Source organism: Anser anser (genome assembly GCF_964211835.1).
Source record: "Anser anser genome assembly, chromosome: 4".
Classification (NCBI taxonomy): Eukaryota; Metazoa; Chordata; class Aves; order Anseriformes; family Anatidae; genus Anser; species Anser anser.
The window spans coordinates 24,472,056-24,496,192 of record NC_139724.1 but is presented as its reverse complement, the minus strand read 5'-3'; the positions used below and the strand labels follow the sequence as shown (position 1 = coordinate 24,496,192).

The window sequence follows — 24,137 nt, the reverse complement described above, 5'->3', positions numbered from 1 at the left end:
GTTTTCGTGTGCTATCTCCCACTCCCACAAATAGACTCCTGTGAGTGGTAATAAAATCCCTGCCATATGTAACACTGAAGCCTGTGAATGTCTGCTCAGTGTATTTCTGGTTGTTCGTTTATACCTCATAAACACAAGATTTTACTGTTAAAACATAAAGGTTAGCTATATTGTTAAGGTACGTATGCATAAATCATGGGAACAAAACTGCATTATTCTGTTGTTTAACATTCTGCCTTCATGTTGTAGTTAATGATTTTCTGTTTTAAAGGCAAAAATGTCACAGGTTAAACAAGTGGGTCTTTTAGCTGCTGGATGTCAGCCATGGAACAAAGATGTGTGTGCTGCTAGTGGGGACAGATTTGCCTACTGTGCTACCCTTGCTATTTATATTTATCAGGTAAGACTGTTTATATTTAACAGACTAGTTATTTTACATTATTGCCTATCTCATTTTGAGCCCTTTCAATAAATGTTTCTATTATGCTTTTGAAAGTATGATTACTGCTGAGAAGATATCTGTATAAAACTCAGTCTTCCATTCAAGATACCTCTTCCAAAGTATTTTTTTCTGCTAGTTACAAATAGTGCATAGAGTTGATGTGTAAGCATTGTATTTGAAGTTGTATGTATGTGAAATTATTTGTAAAAGACAGGCTCTCAATCCAGCAAATGCCTGAGATGAATGAAAATATGTCAAAGAAGAACAGCTTTTGAGAGAGAAATGAAGCAATTCTATGGTTTCATTTGAAGCTGTAGTGTAAAAGTAGTCATTTGAAGCAGTTTTTAATCCACTCTGGGAAACTTTGAAGATGGAGCTACAGAGCTGTGGATTCGGCGGCCCACCTGTCTTTGGTTTGGAGCAACTTACTACTTTCTTTGTTTCTGAACTGCACAGCAGTGTGGTCATTTAAAGTCCCCAATTACTGTGCATCAATATGTAACAAAAAGTATAAATGCTATCGTGGAATTTTCAGATTGAGAAATACTGCATGAAATAAGGATAACCGTATTTTAACTGCATGAGTTACACTGCTTGTGGGATTAAAATAAACTTTTCTGTGTCAGGTTTGGGGGTTTCGATTTTTTTTTTTTTTAACTGGACCAAGCAAATTAAGGAATCAGAAAGATTTCAAACTCATTTCTGTGTTCCATCCCTTGTAGATTAACTGTAAAGAATGCATTTTAGTATCCTTATATAAAAATCATGTTAGAGTGCAGTTTTTAAAGAAATATAATAGTTTATAAGTGAAAATGATAGAATGCTAATAGTGCTTGGGATAATTGAATATTTTACACCTTTTCTGTGTAAGTAAATTACATAGGAATTTCATTTATTGAGATGTCAAGTACTGAGAATTGTTAATCCACCACAATTTCATTTGTAAGCCTGTTACATGAGCTGTTCTCTGACCCAACAATATTTAAAGTGAGCTTTCAAAATACGTATTTCTAAAATGAATTTTTACTCTTTGTTTAGCTGGATCACCGTTACAATGAATTCAAGCTCCGGGCAATTATGTCTGAGCATAAGAAGACAATCACAGCCATATCCTGGTGTCCGCACAATCCTGACATGTTTGCAAGTGCCAGTGCAGACAGTTTAGTAATTATTTGGAACGTGACTGAACAGAAAGTTGTGGCCAAGCTGGACAACACAAAAGGTACTTCAAACATGGAGATCTATTTGTTCAATAAAGTTCTTTTCATTTCCAGGTATCAGAAATACTTGATAACACAGTAAATTCAAAGCATTCAGTAGACCAGCGGCTTAATAATTACATAACACAATATTCTTCTGATTGTTATAGTTCATTTTAGAAAATTATGATAGTGTGTTAGAAGAAGTTGCTCTGAACTATCTAGTAATTGGTGAAAAGTTTCTTTTCTCTAAAGTACTTGACCAACTGAAGAATTTACTTTGCCATTGATTATTGGTTGAGCAGAAATAAACATTTTTTTATCATAAAAAAAAAAAGTTTTAAACATTGGATCATGTATTTTCATGATAACTTTACAGAAGTGAAATCAAATAAAATGTAGCATTCTTTACAGAAGTGAAAACAAATAAAATATAGTGTTCAGCAGGTTCAAGTGTAAATTATCAATGAAATGGAAAAATAGTTTTTGTTTAAATACCTTAATTCTTCTCCACATGCATCTTATCTAAGGACTTGAAACCTCTGACAAGACTGTAATAGAGGTCTAGGGGGTTTAAAAGTCTATACCTGTCACCTTTCCCTGCCCAGTTCTCATTCATTCCCTTCAGTCAAAACCAGCACCTGTATCTTCTGTTCTTATAGGCAATCTCTGTCAGCTGTGCTTGACTCCTATATTTGCTTTCTTGGAAAATAGGTGTAACCCAAGGACAGTCGGTATCTCAGGTTCTTTCAAGATACTTTGGGACTCTCTACTCTGTTCTTTCCAGAGGATTTAGAATACCCCAAAAAATCTTGTGTATCATGCATATCCTGCAAAAGGAGTAAGTAGGGAAACACACGATGATTTGATCTAATCCAAACAGAATATTGGCTCAAATTATGCATTAATATGAAAGCTGATACTTATTTTTCAACACATTGCTTGCTTAAAAAGCTACTTCAACCAGTGAATACATGTGAAGTAATATTTTATCTTATTTTAAATTTTCTAAAAGTCATATTATTTTTAGGATAATATGCTTAAACATCCTATTAATATGGTAGTGTTAAAGACAGCAAATAGCATTAAAGTATCAAAATATAAACAGCTGTGAATCTTCATCTTGAGGAGTTTGTCTTACTGTCAATCACCCCTTCAGACACATGTTATTAAATTATGGGGATAAATTAGTGTTGGAGTTGTTAACGTCAAAACCTTTAAACGTCAGTCCTCACAGGTAAGTGTTACGCAATTGAGTTAACTGGCAGATGTCCAGAGAGAAATTATCAAGAGTTTGCTTTGACTATAGAGTTTTCCAGTTCTATCACAAATACCTGCCTGTTTTATTTATCCCTAGATTAAATTACATTATGTTTTAGGAAAAAAAAAAAGAAATTGTAAATTTTTCATTATTTTACTAGCTTAATAGCAAATAGCTAGCAATAAAACAATAGTGGTAAATGGAATTGTGAATGAATGACAGGATTGTTTACAGGATCAGGTTTAACCTCTCTCATATATGTGATTGGCTTTGGCACTAATGAAATCAAGTATAAGTATCATGAAATACAGCCCATCAAAGTAGTATTAAAATAATTTGAGAAATATTTCTGCTTTCTACATATGGATACGTATAGTTTACTTTTACACTGTTTAAATTTCAGTCTAATAGTTTTTATGTAGATGAATAATTGTTTCTACAGCTTGTCAAGACAGTTGCAGATACTGGGCCCAACCGTAATATACTGAATTTCCTATTCTGGTTCTAACAAGGTTTACCTGTATGTTTCAGGAATTCCTGCGTCTCTTAGCTGGTGCTGGAATGCAGGTGATGCAGTTGCATTTGTGTCCCACAGAGGTCCCTTGTACATTTGGACTATCTCGGGACCTGACAGTGGAGTAACTGTACATAGAGAAGCACATAGTTTCTTGTCAGATATCTGTCTATTTCGATGGCATCCAAAGAAAAAAGGAAAAGTAGTCTTTGGACATACTGATGGAAGTCTGTCTGTTTTTCAACCAGGTAAAAACTGATATTGGAATATATATGTATATATTTTTGTTGTTCTCTGTTGTCTCTTTGCGTGTAATTCTGCATTTTTTTTTCATTTAGGTTTTAGAAATATAGGCACATATGTAAAAACTTGTTCTTAATTCATAGTATTTCTCTTCCTTCTATATCACAGAAATGTATTTGTTTAGTTGAAGTGTGCAGAGCATTTTCTTTGTTGCTTCCCCATTTTGTGTTCAAGATAACACTGCAATTTTTGATAAGTCTAGCAAACTTTTTTGGGGGAATGATAACAGCCACAATTTTCTACTGAATTTTCTGTATTTCCCAGTAAGTTTGTTCATCCAAATGGACAGACTTGAATTTTTCACTAGTCTCTTACTTTGCTTCTGTTTGTTCTAGAGCCCCCTGCTTCATATTCTAGAGTCTGCTGCCTTTTTGTAGGTAGAATTTCATTTCATGAACAACAGTGTGTCGGTCTTTAGGATTCTCTTCTCAAAGAGACTACCTGGGCAAGAATTTTTCTCCTTACGTTTGTAATGCACAGAGCATGTGAATGCATACTTCATCAGCAGAGTACTGGACTAATTAAAAAAGGGGGTTTGCTGAATGAGGACCTGTCCTTTCAAGTTAAAATTCAGCACTCTTTCATAAACAGGTTTCTGTGAAGACACACAACAATATGGGATGGACTATTTAGATTTTTTTCTTTTCTGTCTACTTCTTTTTCCTCTGCTGAAAAATAATTTTTCAACTTTGAGAAAAAATAGTTCTTTAAATAATTCATTCATTTTACATGATGTTATACTCCAACAGCCATTGAAAATTTGTTCCCCTTCAGTTCACTGTAATAAGTTGTCGCTAGGAATGTCACAGAAAATAAATTCCCTTGCTTCAGCAATGCTGGCTGACTTAGTACTAGCATAGGGAAATTAAAATCTGTTTTAATAACACTCTAAATATGTATCGAACTGAGAGTTTTCATGAATAGTTTGCCTAGAATTATTTCAATATGAAAATAGCATTAATAGCAAAACATTTAAAATGTCAGAATTTTTGTCATGCAAATAGAACAATGGCTAAAAAAGCTGGCATCAGTAGCAGTTCTGTATGTACCACATGTACCACAGTACAAGTTCCTGTATTTTTTTAATTGAAAATTGTTCATACTTGGGGGGGGGATACTGTATCTATTTAGAGTATTTTTTATTTCATTATTATTGTAATATTATAAATATTTTCTACGATCATTTAAAAATAAAAATAAATAACACTGGTATACATTTTCTGTTCTTAATCTATATAAAATTCTTGGTTTCCAACAAACTGAAAATTCATATGCAATTGAGTGAATTTTTTTTTTCAGAACTTTTTCACTGAAACTCCTGGATATAAATAATGCAGGTTACTTCTTAAATTATTTGGAACAGAAAGGGAAGTACTGCAATTGACACTTGAAAATGAACTTTTCAATTTTTTGTTTTTAAATTATTTAAAATTTTACTTTTACAACTTTTACAAAATTTTTCAAGGAAATTAATGCATTTTCTGTTGGATTCTGTTGTGTGTTTTTTTTAATTCCGAACACACTTCATTTAACGAAATGGATGTAAGATAATTTAGTCAAATAGGATTTTTATTTGTTTTTTAGTAACCAAAAATCATGGATCTGCAGAGGTCCACTTACAAAGTAATTGTCAGAGCTAAGTGGCAAGTTGTACTACATGGGATGAATTAGTTTGACAAATTCAGATGTATTCAAGAACAGGCACTAACTGAAATACCATATTGCTGCCATTCAAAGCCCAGACTTGCATGCAATAAGAAAATTGAATATTTCAAAGTATTATATTCCTGTAATTACGATAATGACATTTGAGCAATCATGATTTTGAAAGAACACAGCCAAGTCCTAGTTTCTTTTTCCTTACTGTCTTTACAGTATTAGAAAAAGATGAATTTATTTAGATAAAATCATAGATGTGTTGAAAAATAGATAATCAAAATTCTGATGAACAGTTAAATTAACATGTTTCAAAATTAAGTAATATTTGAATATAGGTTGCATCACTGTGATAAAGTACAAGTACCCTTACTGTGGTTACATCTTCATGAACGACTAGTTCTTTAAATGTAATTGCAACTTCATGAACTACTAGGATGTCTTAACATTTGGATATAATTGAAAATGTAGGCTTATGTAAGCTAACTAATTTTATCAACCTTGGTTTTCTAGTTTACAGTTTACAGTCAGTATTGATCAGATGTTTGTAACTGGTGGCTTTTAAAAAATAAAAGTACTTTGAACAAAGGGATGTCAGTGGGTTAAATATAGGCCCTCTGTGTTTGTTATTTTTTATTAAAAAAAAAAAAAAAGGGATGGGCAGGGAGTTGGCAGTATCCAGTACAGGCTAGTAAGCTAATATTTTGCATTCTGAGCTTAAAGTTCAGTCCTCATGTACCTCCTGTAAAATGTGTACAATGGCTTGTTGTTGGACCAGGACTTATTTAGACACCAAGTGAAATCAATTTAAAAAAAAAAAAAAGTACCTGTTCCATTCTTTTAAAGGGTCCAGTCCTTTTGTAGGATAAGTAAAATACTTACAGGACACTTACTGATTCTTCAAAACACTCTAGAGAGAATGTGAACATCCACAGCTTCCTGTTAAGTGTTTGAGAGTGCAGTGTGTTGACTTGTTGAAGAATCCAGTCTTTCTATTGAAGTAGGAGTCACTGCTGAATAATTAGCAGACTACACTACTTAGGTCTTTCTTTTGTAATTATATAAATATATGATATATTCTTTTAATTAATTCCAGATTATCCATTAATGTAGCAGAACATTTAGTGTAAAGAAAAAATATGCAAGGATTTAAGATTAGTAACCTATTTAAAGAAATACAGTGCAGTCATTTAGAACCAAGTGTTCTATACTAGATTACCTTTCATTTGTTCTCAGAATTAAGTACAGCTTGCTTAAATCACCTGTGACTCAATCACATGATTCACAGTACAATTGCCTTCTTTTAGTAGAAGATAAAATTTAACAGTTAGGGTTCCCCTGAGCTTTGCTTCCAGACTCTTTTTTGAAGCAGAGGTAAAACTGAATAGCTCCTAGATGTCCATGCTTCCCCAGCAGTTGGTTGTGCTTTCTAAAGACGGAGGTGTTTGAACATGACTGGCATTGTTCGTTCATGAGAACTTTTGCGGGGGGAATCCTAAAGTTTTTGGCTAATTTAAGTCAGTTACATAATGGTATTTCCAGTGTTTTTCCTGTTGTTATTCCAGGTGCTTGAGAAGAGATGACTACACCGTAGCATTTTTCTTGTAGGAAAACATAAGTGGAATGGAGGAATCAGTTTATGCAGCTATTAGTTGTAAAATCTTAAATCCTTTGCTTAATTTCTGATAATTGATGGATAAAGTTAATGCCAGATACAATGTACAATAATAGATTTTTTATTAGAAAATTATTGGGTTATTTTAATATTAAGAAAGTTCCACAGTGATCAGCATTTTTTCTTTTTTGGTTCTAGTTGGGATAGGCTTTGTTCTACGCAGAATCATAGAATTACTTAAGTTGGAAAAGACCTCCAAAACCATCAAGTCCAACTGTTTAACCTAGCACTGCTAAATCTACCACTAAACCATATCCATACGTCAATCATTAACTAATACAGTTAGGCCTTGGCATTTATCAAAATATGATTAATTATATTTTTTGTTATTAAAATTGAAAAGTAGATTTAAAACTGAATAGTTGAAGATGTAAATTAATTATTTCTAGAAAAGTGGTGCAAAATAGTGGATTTTTTTTCTTAATACAAGGTCTGTTCTGTTATGCAGGTGTCAAATTCGATATCTAATGGCTTGTTCTGGCTTTAAAATGTATGAATGCTTCATAATTGCACACGTAGTTTTGGACAACCAAAAAATTTGAAAGCAATTGTTTGTAAACATTACTTTGCTACACTTTTTTCTTGTTCACATTGCTTTTCTTTTGCCTATATTTGCTGTTGTGCAAATATTATATGCCTGTTATGCATATTTACTTATATTAAAATAGCTCACATCTTCAACTGTGCTGCATACCTCTTTGCTCATGGAAGTTATTTGGACAATGTATATTTAACATATTTTTCTGTAGTATAAAATTCTGTTGTTAAATCTGAAACTTGTTTCTATCTTCTGCTGTATTAAAAAATAAAGTCACATCTGATGGAGCTAGGACTACTTTAAGTCAAATATTGCAAAGCCAGCTTCATTGATTTCTCTGGTACAGACAGTAGAGCAACCTGTAACAATTTCAGGGAGAAATAAAAATTAGATTTGCAATCCTTGTAAATATTCCCAGGATATATTTGATTTCATTTTGAAATAACTGTATTCTTGTACTCTTAAAGGCTCTAAAAGTCAGAAACATGTCTTAAGGCCAGAGTCTCTTGAAGGAACAGATGAAGAGGATCCTGTTACAGCGCTGGAGTGGGACCCTTTGTCAACTGACTACCTTCTTGTTGCTAATTTACACAATGGCATTCGACTAGTTGATTCTGAATCTCTGTCCTGTATCACAACGTTTAATTTTCCCAGTGCAGCGGCATCTGTTCAGTGTTTAGCCTGGGTTTCTAGTGCACCCGGAATGTTTATAACTGGAGGTAAGCCTTTTCTTTCCTGATTTATGGAAAAGTAGTGAATATAGCACTGAGTCTTCTGTTTCTTAACATTTATACAAATTAAAGCATACATGTGTTGTACAAAAAAAAAAAAATATGGAAAAGAACAGAAAATGACAATGAGCAGTTTTTACATATTTTCTATTTGTAGGGTACAAAAAAGTGATATCAAACTATTTATGCTAAATAATATTTTCCTTATGCACACTTGAGCAATATTGTTAGAGTTTTTTGGGGAATAGGAATGCATTGCACTGAAGGGTGCCATTTCTTGTTCTCCTGCTTTTCTTTCTCTATTTCCAGAAGGTGTTTTTTTTTCCTTTTTCCTGCTTCTTTTCTATACTGTATAGTTTCAAGGTAGGACAACCAGTGAATAAGGAAAGTGAAACTATGAGATTATTTTTATAAAGAGAGAGTTTCCATAGAGTTTATCTGCTGAATTTTAATTAACTAATGTCACTAATTGCTGTTGTTAATAGTGAAATTACCATGGAGGCGACTGTGCCTGCCTATAAATACTTTTAGGATTCTAAGTTTAATTCATTGTCATATTTTTTTTTTTTGCTTAAACAGACCTTATACAGTAAAAAATAAATAATAAAAAAAAACTTTGTTTTTTTTAACCTCAGATTCTCAAGTTGGTGTGTTACGTATTTGGAATGTTTCACGTACAACACCTATAGATAATTTTAAATTGAAGAAAACGGGTTTCCATGGTTTGCATGTACTAAGTTCTCCTCCAAAGAAAAAGTGTAAGTTTACTTTTGATTGTTATTCATTACAGTGGAAGCAAGTTAAGAAAATATTTTTGTGAATCTTGGGTATACCCAAGTTAATCTCTGAAAACTTTTCTTGGCTCTCTAGTTCTTAATTAAGCAAAGTGCTTGCTCTCTGGTGCCGATGGGTGGGACAAATGAATGTGTAAAGGATCAAGCTCTTTATAATGTCCTTCTTTAGCAGGCCAGGCTTTGTACAGCAATTTCTTTTTTTTTCCTTTTTAAATCTCTTTGTAATACAAAGCAATTTCCTCTATATAATTGTTATTTATTACTAAATGGAAAATTAAAAAAATAATCTTATGTTTTTATTTTTTCTTAAGCATTTTTATCACCATCTCCAACTAAAAATCATCATACATCCTCGACAAGTGAGGCTGTTCCTCCTCCAACTTTAACCCCAAACCAAGCATTTTCTCTTCCTCCTGGTCATGCTGTCTGTTGTTTCATGGACGGTGGTGTGGGGCTTTATGACATGGGAGCCAGAAAGTGGGATTTCCTTAGAGATTTGGTATGTCTTATCTCTGTCTTTGGAATGACAATTTTGCTTATATAGCTTTTTTTTTTTTAACAGCAGAAAACAGACAAACAAACAAACAAAAAAAAAGGAATAAAGTTTTTATAGGAATCTCAAACAAGCTTTATCATTAAAAAAAAGAGATTAAATTTGTTTTTAGCCAGTAAAGATTTAAGGGTGTTGTGGTGGTGGTTGTTGTTTTGCTTTTTTTTCATTTTTTTTAGCTAAAATTTTAGTTTAATTTCATCTTGTCCACTGAAATATTACCTGAATGGTTTTCTATAATCCAGAATGAAGGTTCTAGTCAAATCTGAGAGAAAATGTAAGCCACTCAGGTGGTGAGGTCACTCAGTTTAAAATGACAAAGACCTAATTATTATTTAATTATTTTTAAAAGCAGAAATTCAAAGCTGAATTTATCACATATTAGGTAAGCATCTTCACTGGTCTGTTGGTTATTCTTGACGATTTTTCTCTTTTCCTCTTTCCCTACTCCCTTTGCATTGAAAAATGTCAGTAATTTTCAGGTGTACTCCAGTATGTGTTTGAATAGAGGTTAGTGTTCCGTGTTAATTTTTAATAGTTTTTTTTTCTGTAAAGCACCTGAGGCTTAACATTTTTTTGTTATTTATTTTTCATGCATGTGTCAAGTTTAGTGCCAGAGGACCGTATCTTAGAAAACAAGCAATTGAGATGCAAAACTTCTGAATGATTGAAGTTTAAACTTCAATAGAGCAGACTGTTTTTAGAATACAGAAAACTTGCCCTAATACTAGTAAATGTTTTCGAATATAATCAACATACAGAGCTTTATTATTTGTCAGATCATTTTTACCTGAAGAACAAAAATATTTCTGTTTTACTATTTATTTTTTCTTACTTTTGTCTAGTGTTTTTTTTTTTAGTAACTCATTTTCAATGGACAATGCTAATGCATCCCTGGCATTCCATCACCTTGTTGTTTTAAGGCAGAATGTTTCTGTTTTTAATAAAGATCTATGAAGGGAAGGAGTGTTATAGTCCAAGCTATTTTATGTCTTTTGATTTTGACTGATTAGCCATAACATATAGGTTATAATATGGTTCATTTTAAAGTTTGTTCTAGAGTTGGAGTTCTGGAAAAAAAAAGTAATAAAAATGGATTCAATATTTGTTTCATTTAAGGGACATGTTGAGACCATCTTTGATTGCAAATTCAAACCTGATAACCCTGATCTTCTTGCTACAGCTTCATTTGATGGCACAATAAAAGTTTGGGATATAAATACTTTAACAGCAGTTTACACATCTCCTGGTAATGAGGGGGTTATTTATTCCATTTCTTGGGCTCCAGGTAAGAATATTTTACTTGAAGTCTAAATGTTCTTTGAATTAGCATTGACTAGCAGCAATTTGTGTTATAAAAGTGTTAGTTTTAGGTAGGAGGGTGTCTTAAAAGTTTTTAAACATAACTGAAGTAATATCTGTAAAACTTGTAAAAATTAGTGGTTCAGAACTCCTTGAGGCTCACCATTAAAAGGACTGATCTCTGCCTTTCATACTGAGACTAGAGGAACAAAGCTCTGCAAAGTTTTTCTAGCACTACATTACAGAGATGATGAGGCTTCCTCTGCACAGTAGGCAAATGATTAAAGGAATTCAAATTCTGTTTTATGCTGAAAAAATGGAATATATGTGTTCAGTTCAATCTCATCCTTCTTCATGTAGGATTGTATTCACTGAAGAGCTCCACTTTTATTTTTCTATTTTTTTAATTATTTTTGGGATAGGGAGTACCTTTTCCACAAAGTGTCTACTCTTCCCTAGAGAAGCCACTGAAGTTGGTAGGAAATTTTCTTGTTAGAACTGTTCTGCAATCCATTTAGATGAACCTGAAAGTACATTTCTGATAAAGTTACTGATGTCAGTAGTTGATGATAAGGCTTTCTTGTGATTTAATTCTTTGGACAGCAGATACAGTTGTTTGTTTTTTTTAATTCTAAATTCAGCTTGGTGCTTTACTCTCTCTATGATTCTAATGGGAAGCTTAATGTAGTCTGTATAAGTGAAATGAGATGGCACTTTTTAAAAAAAAATAAAATTCAGAGAGTATCTTGCACCATGTTCCTCTTCACAGATAATTTTTTGTGCTACATGGAAATTATGACAATATCACATATGTTATTCCATCTTTTGTGTTATTTTGTTTTAAAATTTAAATTCACTTTGTAGTAGTATCTTGCATTAAGAGAATAGTTTGTTCATGACGGTGAGGGGAAGAATGGGGGTGTTTTAAGATTTGTATTCTGAATTATTAAAAAAGTAAATTTAAGCCAATTGAAAGTATGTACTTAAACTTCTGCTCTTAACTTCGGTTCCTTACGCTTCATTTTTGCCCATTCCAGACAAAACTTTTCTTGTTTCTTTCACATCCCTTACTCCCAGCAATTTCCTTTCCACCTTGTACCATCATATTTCTTCATTCCTAAAATATAATCCAATGCATGCCACCATTTGGATTTGGTCTCAGAAGACCTTTAAACGTGGTGATACCTCTTTTTTTTTTCCCCCTGACTTTCTCCTACCTGAATCTCTTGCCATTCTATGTATGTATGTTCTAAACAGCTTTCTAGACTCCTCCTGTATGGATTGCCTTTTCTGCCTCTGAAGTACAGTATAAAACAACAGCGGAAACTTACCTAACTGTGTCATAGGGTTGTTTAGCAAAATTATAGCTCTACTGGCATAGATGATCACTGGGGTGAGGAGGAGCCAGTGGCTGTTGGATTAGGCCCAAGTTATATGACCTGTAGCATTCTTCCTGATTTGTCTTTAGTATATATGGAACTTTAAAAGCAAATGCTCTACTTCAAGCTTGAAATATTGAGACTGTATATGTTTTTTAGTTTCAGTCATGCATAATGGACATGACTTTTTGTCACCTTAATTGCAAAGCTTTCAGCAGGCATTGAGAATACTTTTGCAACTATTCCACTTCTGGTTTGCCCTTTGCTCAAAATAGGAATATAGAAAAGTAGGTCAGGCTTTTGCTGAAACTGATATTTGCAACTTAATATCAAATGCTGGCCTTAAAGCATAGAAAAAAATGCTGTTTATGTGCATTGATGGCTTCATATTATGTTTATTATGAGAGCTTATAAATGTCTTTTTTTAAAGGAGATCTGAACTGCATAGCAGGTGCAACATCGAGAAATGGTGGCTTCATCTGGGATGTCCCAAGAGGCAAAGTGATAACCCGATTCAGTGAGGTATAATGAGCCTACTTCTCTTTTGTCTATTGCATATAAGTTAGTCATTCCCTCTGGTGCCAATAAATGAAGATCTGTCATGTTCTTAAAAGATGATATAACAAAAATCTGTAGAAAGATTGGTATGGGTGCCAGTTTATCTCTGAGGCAGATGAAGTTTTTCTTACTTCCTAAGAGTAGATTTGTGACCTGAGAATTGTGAAGCACCAGAAGGTCTCCATTACTTTAAAATTGTTTCTGTAGTGATACATAGGAAAAGCAAAGCCAATTCTTTCTTAAATGTGTATGGACATAAAACTTCAAAACATAAAATGGTGAATTGATGTTCCATATTTTCAAATGTAAGCCCCCGCCAAAAAAATAATTCCCTGAAGTCTAGACCAAGAAGCTGCATTTTGCAGCACGCTAGACAGTATAGTTTATTTAGAATCTTGCCTTGTATTACCTGTAATCTATGCAGGCTTTTACAAGTCCTGAAGTGGCGCCATAACCAGTTAGTGGCAGAAAGAGCTATTTAGTAGTGTAGTATTCTGTACTATTTTGTGTATTCTCAGTATGTATTTTCTAATACTATTTTAGACAGACATAGTTAACTGTGGCAATATCTGCATTGGAGGGAAGGGCTGCTCTTTAAGAAGAATGATGTCAAGAAGAACCTTTTTTAATGAAATAAAGCAAGCAAATGAACAACAAAAAAAAAAAGATTTAGAAGTTCTCGAGTTTTAACATGTAGAAGATTGGAGCACGTGCTACTAAACATCTGTTCTCAAACACTGGTCCTGATGCATGCCCCTGATTAAGTTTTCACATAACACAAATATTCATTCCCACTAACGTCGTTATTAGAACAAGCAGCTAACCTTTATTCAAGCTTCAGATTCATATGAGTTGCTCATTCTTTGTCTCTTGGATACTGGAGAGTAGGGCAGTTTTACTGTCTCTGTCCCTCTGTCCTCAGTCCCAGTTTTCTGGGAGAAAGGGGCTGAAACCCATAGGAGAACAAAATAAAACAGATGAGTCAATAGATAAGAGAAAAAGGGGTGAATTATTTCTTATTGATAGGTATTTTGCATTTTTTGAAGCATGGAAAGAATGGAATCTTCTGCATTGCCTGGAGTCATAAAGATTCCAAAAGAATAGCAACCTGCAGCGGTGATGGATTTTGGTGAGTGTTACTGGAAGAAAAAACAAACAAACAAAAAAACAAAAACAAAAAAATACCAAATGCACATCTCAAGTCAGTGAACTTTGGCAGCACCATCAATGATTAATTTTAAAATTGTTCTCACTGGCCAGAATTTGGTGTATATAAATCTGCTGTATTGTTAGGATATATTTTTCATGATTTTAAGAAAAAATAAAGGAATTGTATCCAAAGGGAGTAGTGTCTAAAACACTTTGATACTGAAACTGATTATTGATTTTTATTTAGCCAAGAATATTCTTCTAGGTTTCTTACCTGTAGGCATAGAGGACACTTATCAAAAAGCTATCCCTCTTGTCTTCATTGTTTTGCCTTGTCGTTTTTTTTAAAGTTTGTTATTTCAAGGACTAGAAATCACTATTACAGAGCAAAATAAAATTTACAATTATATTACTACAGGAGGATAATAGTTTATTTGCAAAAATGATCAAATGTCAAGCAAGAACAATGTTGTGTGTACTTTTCAGTACATTTTCAAACCTTTTTTTTCCTTTGCTACCCACATCCTTTAAATTATTTCCGTATACTTTTTTTTTTTTTAAGTTACTGCTATCTGGCATATTTGCGTATAATCAAACTTGAGTTTTGGATAGCCTACTCAGAATGGTAGCTTTTTTCCTCATAATATTCTATTGTAATTGGTTTCAGTATTATTCGAACCGTTGATGGCAAGGTTCTTCACAAGTACAAACATCCAGCTGCAGTGTTTGGCTGTGATTGGAGTCAAAACAACAAGTGAGTAAAAATTAACCCAAATAATTTATATGTACTATTTAATTGCATTAATGTTATAAAGTAACACAAAGTTATTGATTTTAGAATGTGATACTTACTGTCATATTACAGCACAGAAATTGTTTCTGTTTCACAGTAGGATGTCTGTAGTAGCTCTGCATTTCCAGTAGTGTTCATTGTCCAGTATGCCAATTTCTTGTGTAAGACAAAGACTATTTAACTTCTAAAAAGGCTATCTTTGTACTACCAGGAGGAAAACATCTCTGGTTTTAATGCCATATAATGGAAAACCTATATGACAAGGTATGGGGTAACCTCTTTGTAAGGTTTGGGAGATACATAAACTGCAATGAAATAAGGCATAGGGATCTCTTAAGCTACTTTTGAACACCCTGGACATCCACTAGGGCACTGCATGCTACAAAGAGATACCAACTTCAACCCTGAAATGACTATGATTATGTCAACGGTATTGTGCCTGAGACAGTAAGTTTCAGTCTCTCAGGTGATATTTATTTCTGTCAAAAACATAACAATGCAAAATAAGTACTTCTAGTTCTGGCAACCTGTACTGAACAGAATTACATGTTAGAAATATGCTGTTAGATCCTTCTCAGAACTGAAGCTTAATGTAAGAAATTTAAGACACTTTTAATACATGTCTAATTATTGCTGGTTGTCCAATTCCGAGAATACTTTGATAGTGATAAATATCCATAAGTAGCTATACGAGAATTTATGTCCAGATAAGTTGCAATTCTTCGAAGTAAAAAATTAAATATATTCCACACATAATGTCATCAGAAGGAACCCAGTGTGTATCTACACTTTGGCAAATAGTTTATAAATAATAAGTGTAGTTGAATAAGAGTCATATTACAGCTCTTCAATTATTATATATTTAATTTGAAAACAACTCCCTGAAGATGAATCAAAACATAACATGAAGTAACACACTATAATTTTAAATGTTTGTACACTATGTAATCTTATAAATTGATAATAAGAAGCATAGAAAATGTATTGCAGCATTCTTTCTAACAAAAAATAATATTTGAAAAACTGAATCTATCAATATTTTGAGAATACCCCAAATTTTAATACTTGGGTTTTGCTAAGTGATTTTTCAAATACTTCTGATGACAAAGTAGTCATGCTGTTCTCTACATCTCTTCTGAATTTTCAGTTTTGTCAACTTGTTTCTTGGTGAGTTTCCTAATACATAGTTTGTTCCGATAGTGTCTATAAAGTTTCAAAAGAGAAGAGGAAAAAAACATCTGTTTTAGGCCTCATCCTCCTTGACTACTTGTCTCACTCACGCATACTTTATGGGAATTGTAGAAACCTTTGTGTTAAGATAGTTATAGTCTGTGAGGGTCAATGTTTTTCTTTCCTGTGTTTTTTCTCTGTAAATTATAAATTATGTTTTCTCTATATTTTAAAATATATTTTCTCTGTAAATTATAAAACATGCAGTACATGATAAAAAACTGTATGTGAAAACAAATACAGATGTCATTGCATAGACTAACCAAAGGATTACAAGAAGTATAAGAGTTAATTTAGAATATGTCATTCGAGTGTGACAAGAACACACTTCTTTTCTTAGATAAATACACTAAAAAGCAAGGAATAGAGTTAATTGGCAAATGATTTCTGAGTTATAAAATTGAGTTGTACTTGCCTTATAAGAGATTAAGCAGCAAACTGAGGTTTCAGTGTATCTAATAATAGGAATGCATTTTTTTTTATAATACTAATACTAGCAACAGAAATAATTGTCTTCAGACTGTCTGGTTTTAATGCAGGTATGGACAATTTTGTGTTGAATTTTTAATACAAATTTTTGCACCAGGATTTGAACTCAAATTTGTGTTAAGGGAGAAGCATCGCAGGGGAATTTGGTAGCTGAAAGCTGACTTATACGTGCTGGCCATCAGAGGCATGGAAAAGAGCAGACGTTCAATACCAGGAAAGGGGAAGGTTAGATTGGCTTCCTTTTAATGCCTGCTAAGCTGAATATTTAGGAGGCAACTGAATATACTGCAATATTTTGCAGATAATTGCTAATAACAACATGAGAACTTGTTGTCAAAACCAGTTATACAGTAATTCAATCTACTAATAGTTCTGTGCTGAGTTCTGAATACAATATACTCACTATTTTCAGAAATGCTTGGTCAGACTAGCGCAAATACTATTCCCTATTTTAACTAATGGATCTTTTTTTTCCGATTTACTCTGAAATACACTTATCAGTAGTGACATCATAAAGAGACAAAGTAGGAGCAAAATAAGATACTTTAAAAGTAAATTGTAAAATATGCATCATACTTACTTTTAGACTCAAAACCCATAAGTACTTTTCCTGATTCCAGTGACTGATTTTTCCTGTTTTATTTTTGCAGAGATATGATAGCCACTGGTTGTGAAGATAAAAATGTTCGTGTTTATTACTTGGCAACCAGCTCTGATCAACCGCTGAAAGTTTTTACAGGGCATACTGCAAAGGTGTTTCATGTACGATGGTCTCCTCTGAGAGAAGGGATCCTCTGCAGTGGCTCTGATGACGGGTGTGTATATCAGAACTATTAGGAAAATTTAAGATCTTTAGTTGCACTGTTTCTGGCACCTTAAAAAACTCTGTGAATAATAGTCCAAATCTCTGTGTTGGTCAAATTCAGTGTTGCTTTGCTGTTAGCTTAACACAGTGTTTTGGCAGCAGAATAATTATCTAAATTTGTCACAACTGCTGTATCAATGCAGTTTTCCAAATGCTTTCCCAAGAGCAGAAAGTGCCTGATACTTGTTAATCACAGGAGTTGAGACAAGGATGATACTACATGCTTATTCTACATTTAAAGATACATGTGCAAGCTTTGGTCTTGAAAGAGGAATTCTTTGAAAATAAATATTCTTAGAAATAAATATTCTGAAGTTTAAAATACTGGCTGAAGTAGAGACTGTCTTATTTCATGTAGGTGATTTGATGGACATAGATCTTTTGTATCCTTTTTCAGTACTGTTCGAATATGGGATTATACGCAGGATGCTTGTATAAATATTCTTAGTGGACATACAGCTCCAGTACGGGGACTGATGTGGAATCCTGAAATTCCTTACCTTCTAATATCTGGCAGTTGGGACTATACAATTCGAGTCTGGGACACAAGAGATGGAACATGTTTGGACACAGTTTATGATCATGGTGCAGATGTGTATGGTAATATTTTAAATATGTTTTATGTCGGTATTAAAATGGATTTTAATCAAACTGGGTTTTAGATAAAAATTATTTGACTATATTTTTAAACGCTCTCTCTACTAGGATTAACATGTCATCCTAGTCGTCCATTCACTGTGGCATCTTGCTCTCGTGACTCCACTGTGAGACTCTGGTCATTGACACCTCTTATAAATCCTCTACAAATAAATATCTTAGCAGATAGATGTTGGGATGAGGTTATTGGTAATACGGGTAAGTAAATTGCATATACAGTTGTTTTAATTTTCTGTATGTTACTAAAGGAAAAAAAAAGTCTAAATCTTTGTGTTTGTTAGATCGTGCTGTGGAATCTGGTGCTCCTCCTTTGCTGTGTGGTAAAGTTTCCAGGGATATTAAGCAAGAAGTGGAAAAACTGACAGGAAATCCTCGAGGAAAGAAACTAAGATGGTTTTCAGAATGTTTTTCAGTAAGTATTCTACAAACATAAGGATGTCAGTGACATCTTAAGGATGTCAGACAGGTTAAGGTTGTCCGTGTTCTATACTCACTCTTCTGAAGTTAATCTCTAAAACAGAAGTTGCTTTCTCCTCTACTATTCTTCTCTCTCTTTCTAAAAGGAAGTTCAAAAAATATTCAGAAATCAGCTCTCTTAACAATTCTGCTTGTAAGAACTTCCATGACTGAATTGTTTGTCACTTGTGAACATCAAACTTTCATAAAGGAAGATAGGTGGAATTAGCTTAATTTTTCATAGGAATAGTTTGCTTTAATTAGAATCTTCCTTTGAAGAAAAAGAAAAAAATACATTTTATGAAACTACATTGGATTTTTTTTATTTTAATCCATTAAAGAAACACCTTCATTCTGGTTGAGGTTTGACCTACCTGAGTGTCTGTGCCAGAACTGCTGGGAGATGTGGATCACCCATGCCCCAGTATCCATCTAGTGATTTTGCTCCACTGCACAGTAACATTTCCTATAAATCATTGCAGCCTTTTTTGTGCAGTTAAGTTAAAATTATAAACTACTGGGTACCTGTGTGTGCTTATCTACATGGGAGCTGAAATTGAGGTAGAACAAGGACAGAAATGTCCTAGAAATTACAGTTTGTGTCAGACTATTGTTATTTAAGTGAATGCCCTGATCTACAAAGATCAAGCAAAAAATACAAAATATTTTCAGTATGTTCAAACAAATGTTTGTATGTTTTGATTTCTGTCTAAAGTTTAAGGTATAATTCAGAAATGCTGAAATGCTTTTCCTCAATTACAAATCCTGAAATTTCCTGACTGTTTTATTTAAAATATTTTTAATGCAATTCTTTGTTTTACAGAAGTTACACATTTGGATGTCCCATATTAATTCCTGAGTAAAACTATTATGGAATATTAGAATTTTCTAACCACAGAAATTTTTTGATCATCTCTGTGCAGTGCTTTTTAGAGTCCAGAAGCTAATGTTATGCTTACAGTATTGTGAGTCAAATGATAGCTTTCAGGGATTGAAAAAGGAAAATTGAAAAGAGTGATTTTTTTTTCTAGTACATTCCTCTGCTTTTTACCAGCTCAGAAATGACTGAGCTTCTAAATATGTATCCTGTTACTCTTAAAAAAGCTCCTTCAGGTCAAAGGTTTAATATTTTTTTCTTATTATCCTTTTAATGACTCATTCACTTCTAAACTTCATTGAATGTTAAGCCATCATCCTTGTTTTACAGAGGGGAATATTCAAATATTAGACCTATATGAATGCTTAAAATTTCAGCAACAAAAAATTTGCTTTGAGGACCTGCAAAATTTTGTGTGTATACTGTTATATGTATCTATTTTAAGATTTTAGTGTTGTAAACTGCATTGTGGCAGCTGAGACTTGAAGTTGTTTCTTTACCTCACCCATACCTTTGTTCTACAAAACAGAGTAAACAACTATTTGGGTAGCTCTTGCACTCCAGCAGCTGAATGTTGTTCTATGCCTGCAGTAACCACCACATAGCTTGTAAACACTTGGGAGCACAAGGGAGAGCTCAAATGATGAGCCCTCAACTATGGCCACACATAAGCAAGAACGTGAATTCATGAATCTTAGTGTATCTTCAAGTCTCTGAGAAAAACGAAGAGGTTGTAGTGTCTTGAACTGTCATGTCTTCACGGTAAAGCTTCTAATATTAAAATGGTCTGAAATTATATTTCTTGGAATTGACTGAGAAGAATTTTCAAGGTCTTTACAAGTTTAATTTCTCTTGAACATTATTGTAATTCAACGTTTTTTTATTTTTCCCCTAACAATTCTAGCCTCCGGGAGGCAGCAAAAATTTGTGGGATTTAGTTGCTGTAATAAAAGGACAGGATGATAGTCTGCTTCCACAAAACTACTGCAAAGGAATTATGCATATGAAACATCTCATTAGATTTAGAATGGTAAGTGAGTTGTAAACATTACTTGAAAATGGTTAATAATCCACTTAGGATTTCACTCTTTAAAAATAGCACTTGATACTTTACAAAAGGATCAGAACTTACCTCATGCCTGAAGATATTTGTGCATTATCAGTTCTCTGTGGAATACTCATCTGTTAGAACAATGGCATCTAGGTGTGTCTGCATGACTTCATACATACTCAGTGTTAAAATGCTAGGCTACGTATAGAGTACTTCTGTATTCAGTAAAATTAAATTCTTTTTATAAACACAAAAGTTTGTATTGCGTTTAGATGCAGGGGCAGGAATTCATGTCTGAAAATGGAGGAGAGGCAGCAGAAATATGCAAATATGCTCTGTGGCTCTCTGGAAGGAGGGGTGGAAAAGCAAGAACCTGTCATTAATAGTGATACACAGTTGAAGAGTGACTCGGATGTGAAATTCCAGAACCAGGCCACAAATTTATTTGTGGTTGCATATGTGAATATGCAACCAGATGTACAATTTGTATAGAATATGGGGCTATGTGGTTCTTTCAGGAACTTCTCAGAGAAACTAATCAATCCTATACTCTAATGACTGGGTTGGAAGTAGAGGAAAGCAATCTAGTAGTATGGATTAGAACATGTTTAACTGTCCCCTCACAGGATTAAATACCTGCCAGCTATTACCTGATGTTTGCTGTCATAGGCTGTCTCTTTTGCATAAGTTAAAAGACTCTTAAAGAATGGCTCTTAAGTGATGGAAATTTTCTACTGGTGATATTGACTGTAATTATAGCAGTTACTTTGCTAATACTGTGAAAGAGACAAAAAACAAAACATGCGACAACCATTTATCTCAGCCAGCTAGCCTATGAAGAAGAAATTCATTCTTGACCCCTGCAGTGTAAGAAATCTCTTATCCATGTAACTGATGTTGGGAACTTAAAACTCAGGTGAGCCAGAATAACTGCAGTAATTGCTGATCACTCTGTGGTTAAATGTTCCCATCAATTAAAAGCATTTTGTCACCTTTTTGTCGACTTGGAATCCTGCTTAAGCCCTATAGGAGAAAGGAGGGATAAAGTACTGCTGACATCCTGCGTATGTCTGCTAATATCATTTTTTTGTTAGGAAACTGGATAATGACATTGCAGCAACTAGACATTTCATGAGGATGTAGAGATCTAGAGCAAGTGTGCTTTTTGTTTTTTTGATTGTTTTCTTCTGTTTTTCTATTTTTAGCAACCAAAGTTGATTTATTGATTTATTGGAAATTTTAACATAAAAACGACACAGAAGATAAAGCTGCCAAATAAGAAAGTAATGTAGTTTGTTTAAAAAAAAAAAAAAAATGCTTTGCCTTTCTTAGCAGAAATTATTCTTTCTTTATTTGGAATTACTATAAGAGTAATAAGTAATTTCCAGCTCTATGCTGGAATTTAATTTGCAGCGCTATTCATAAATATTTTCAAAAATACTGAGATTTTTATGGTGGACAACTGGGTGGATTAGTGTTACATATGTGAAAATGTTTAAGAATGAAATGAAAATATGTAAAAGATTAAAGGAAGATAAGGAAAATGTATATGTGCATCAAAATACTAACAGTTATAACAACATAAATAGTTCACTGTCATTTTACTGTAATCTCTTAGAATTAGTATTTTCTCAAAAGGTTTCTTTCTTAAATTATAGCTTTTATATTTCATTGTAATGCTTGATTATAATTCATTCTTAAGAAAACTTGTTTTCATCACAGAAAACCAACTGGAGTACTCTTTAATTTTTTTTATCAGTCCAAAGCACAAGAACTGACGACTGTAAAAATGTCCAAGTTTGGAGGTGGTATCGGTGCACCAAGCAAAGAGGAAAGGCTTAAAGAAGCTGCAGAAATACATTTAAGATTAGGACAAATTCAGCGATATTGTGAACTGATGGTAGAGCTTGGAGAGGTAAAATATCAGACCATTATTGAAAACAATAAAATACAAAAGTTTATGAAAACCAGCTACCCAAGTAAAGCTGGTATAGGAACAAAAGGGATAATAAATCCAGAAAAAAGTGATCCAGATATATTGTTTTTAACATACACAGACTAATAAATAGCTCATTAATATTTTAAACCTTTTGATGAATTTATTGTAACAGAAGAAACATGAAAAATAATTAAAAATACAGCTCTTTCCTAAAATAAAATGCTCAGATAAAACGTATTGCTGCTTTCTTCTAGTGGGACAAAGCTCTCTCAGTTGCACCTGGTGTATCGATGAAGTATTGGAGGAAGTTAATGCAAAGGTAAAGTGATAAAAATACAGTGCTGAATTGTAACTTCTGTTCATAAAATAACATAAGTAGGAAAGATATCAGTAGTACTTGGGTTCTCTTACAAGATTATAGTGATGTTACGTTTTGTTCAGTAAGGTTTGGGCTGGAACTCTTAGGGATTTCAACAATGATTGGGGGTATGTAAATCAAGTTAAAATGTTAAACATAAATTATAAGTTTGACTGGAAAGTTATTATGCAGTAGAGAGCAGTATCCTTACAACTCGGAAGTCGTCTGAGATCTGGAAGAGTAGATGTGTTTCAGTGAACTTGAACTTCATCTAACACCTGTTCCATAAAATGTGGTGATCAATTTTATATGTAGACCTTTCTTGTTTGTTTATTCATTTGTTTAATTAGGAGAGCTGATCAGTTGATTCAGGAAGAAAATGATGATGTCATCCCATACTGTATAGCTATTGGAGATGTAAAGAAACTAGTTTCTTTCTTTACCTCAAGAGGCCAGCTTAAAGAGGCTCTGCTTGTTGCGCAGGTATTATTACATATACCAGTGTATGCAATAGCATTTATGTATTCATTTATGTATTCATTTCTGATTCTGAAGATGACGAGCATATTTAAAAGGCTAGCTCTGTTCACGTTTGCAAAATGGCTAAATAATGAAACCCTACTCTTCACTTTCATTCTTTATTGGCCAGTTTTTACTAAGAAATCATAAGAAGGTATCTCATGCTTACAGATTTTAAGTCTGATTCTTCTGAATTGCAGTCAAACAACTATAATGAAAGCTGATATATTAGTGTTTGGTTAAAGTAAAAAATTAACCTGATTTTATCAGTCAGAACTGCCCTTAACTTTTAAGGCATGTAGGATTTCTCTTGCATTTCTACGAAGGTCTTGGTTATACTGCTTCCTCTAGAATCTTCGGGTGAAACCATTCAATTTCAGTAGTAATCAATATAGGAAATCAACAGTGATTCTATGATTCTAACTTTTAAATGAATGCAAAAAAATAGCGTAACCTATTATCACGAGGGACATGTCCCTTCTGCTTCCTAATGTAAGCACAAGTTAAAGGGTGCACAAAACATGCAAGACTGATATTTTGTTTCACTCTTTCTTCCTGTCATTTTATTCTTTTTGATTATTTTTTTTGTCTCCTTAGTACAGCTTGTTAAATAAAACTGTCAAGATATGTCCCTGGCACACTTTCTCATGCCTACCTGTTCTCAAGAGTTTAATTGGCTCATACCTGGGAACTTGAATAATAATGCACGTGAATTGGTCCCTTAGAAACTGTCTATCTGTATTTTGTTAAATTTAACGCGGTATAAATTGTGAACCTCAAAGCACCTTTTCACTTAATTTTTTGGAAGACAGGCATTACAGGGTTTGCTTTTATTACAATTAACAGAGTAGT

At 33.3% G+C, this 24,137-nt stretch overlaps 1 protein-coding gene across 8 annotated transcripts in view; it reads left to right on the top strand.

The window, feature by feature from the left end:
* WDR17 (WD repeat domain 17) overlaps positions 1–24,137 on the top strand; it is a 62,135-nt gene that overhangs the window by 22,450 nt on the left and 15,548 nt on the right. For all 8 annotated transcript variants that reach the window (XM_083835358.1, XM_083835357.1, XM_083835354.1 and 5 more), the window contains 18 exons: positions 272–400; positions 1,481–1,664; positions 3,434–3,664; positions 8,056–8,307; positions 8,955–9,077; positions 9,425–9,612; positions 10,783–10,951; positions 12,775–12,866; positions 13,949–14,031; positions 14,719–14,805; positions 17,214–17,378; positions 17,826–18,028; positions 18,134–18,283; positions 18,367–18,497; positions 20,323–20,448; positions 22,229–22,384; positions 22,663–22,727; positions 23,117–23,249. In XM_083835358.1, the coding sequence (XP_083691484.1) occupies positions 278–400; positions 1,481–1,664; positions 3,434–3,664; positions 8,056–8,307; positions 8,955–9,077; positions 9,425–9,612; positions 10,783–10,951; positions 12,775–12,866; positions 13,949–14,031; positions 14,719–14,805; positions 17,214–17,378; positions 17,826–18,028; positions 18,134–18,283; positions 18,367–18,497; positions 20,323–20,448; positions 22,229–22,384; positions 22,663–22,727; positions 23,117–23,249 (2,661 nt within the window). In that variant the 5' untranslated portion in view covers positions 272–277. The remainder of the gene's footprint in view (positions 1–271; positions 401–1,480; positions 1,665–3,433; positions 3,665–8,055; positions 8,308–8,954; positions 9,078–9,424; positions 9,613–10,782; positions 10,952–12,774; positions 12,867–13,948; positions 14,032–14,718; positions 14,806–17,213; positions 17,379–17,825; positions 18,029–18,133; positions 18,284–18,366; positions 18,498–20,322; positions 20,449–22,228; positions 22,385–22,662; positions 22,728–23,116; positions 23,250–24,137) is intronic.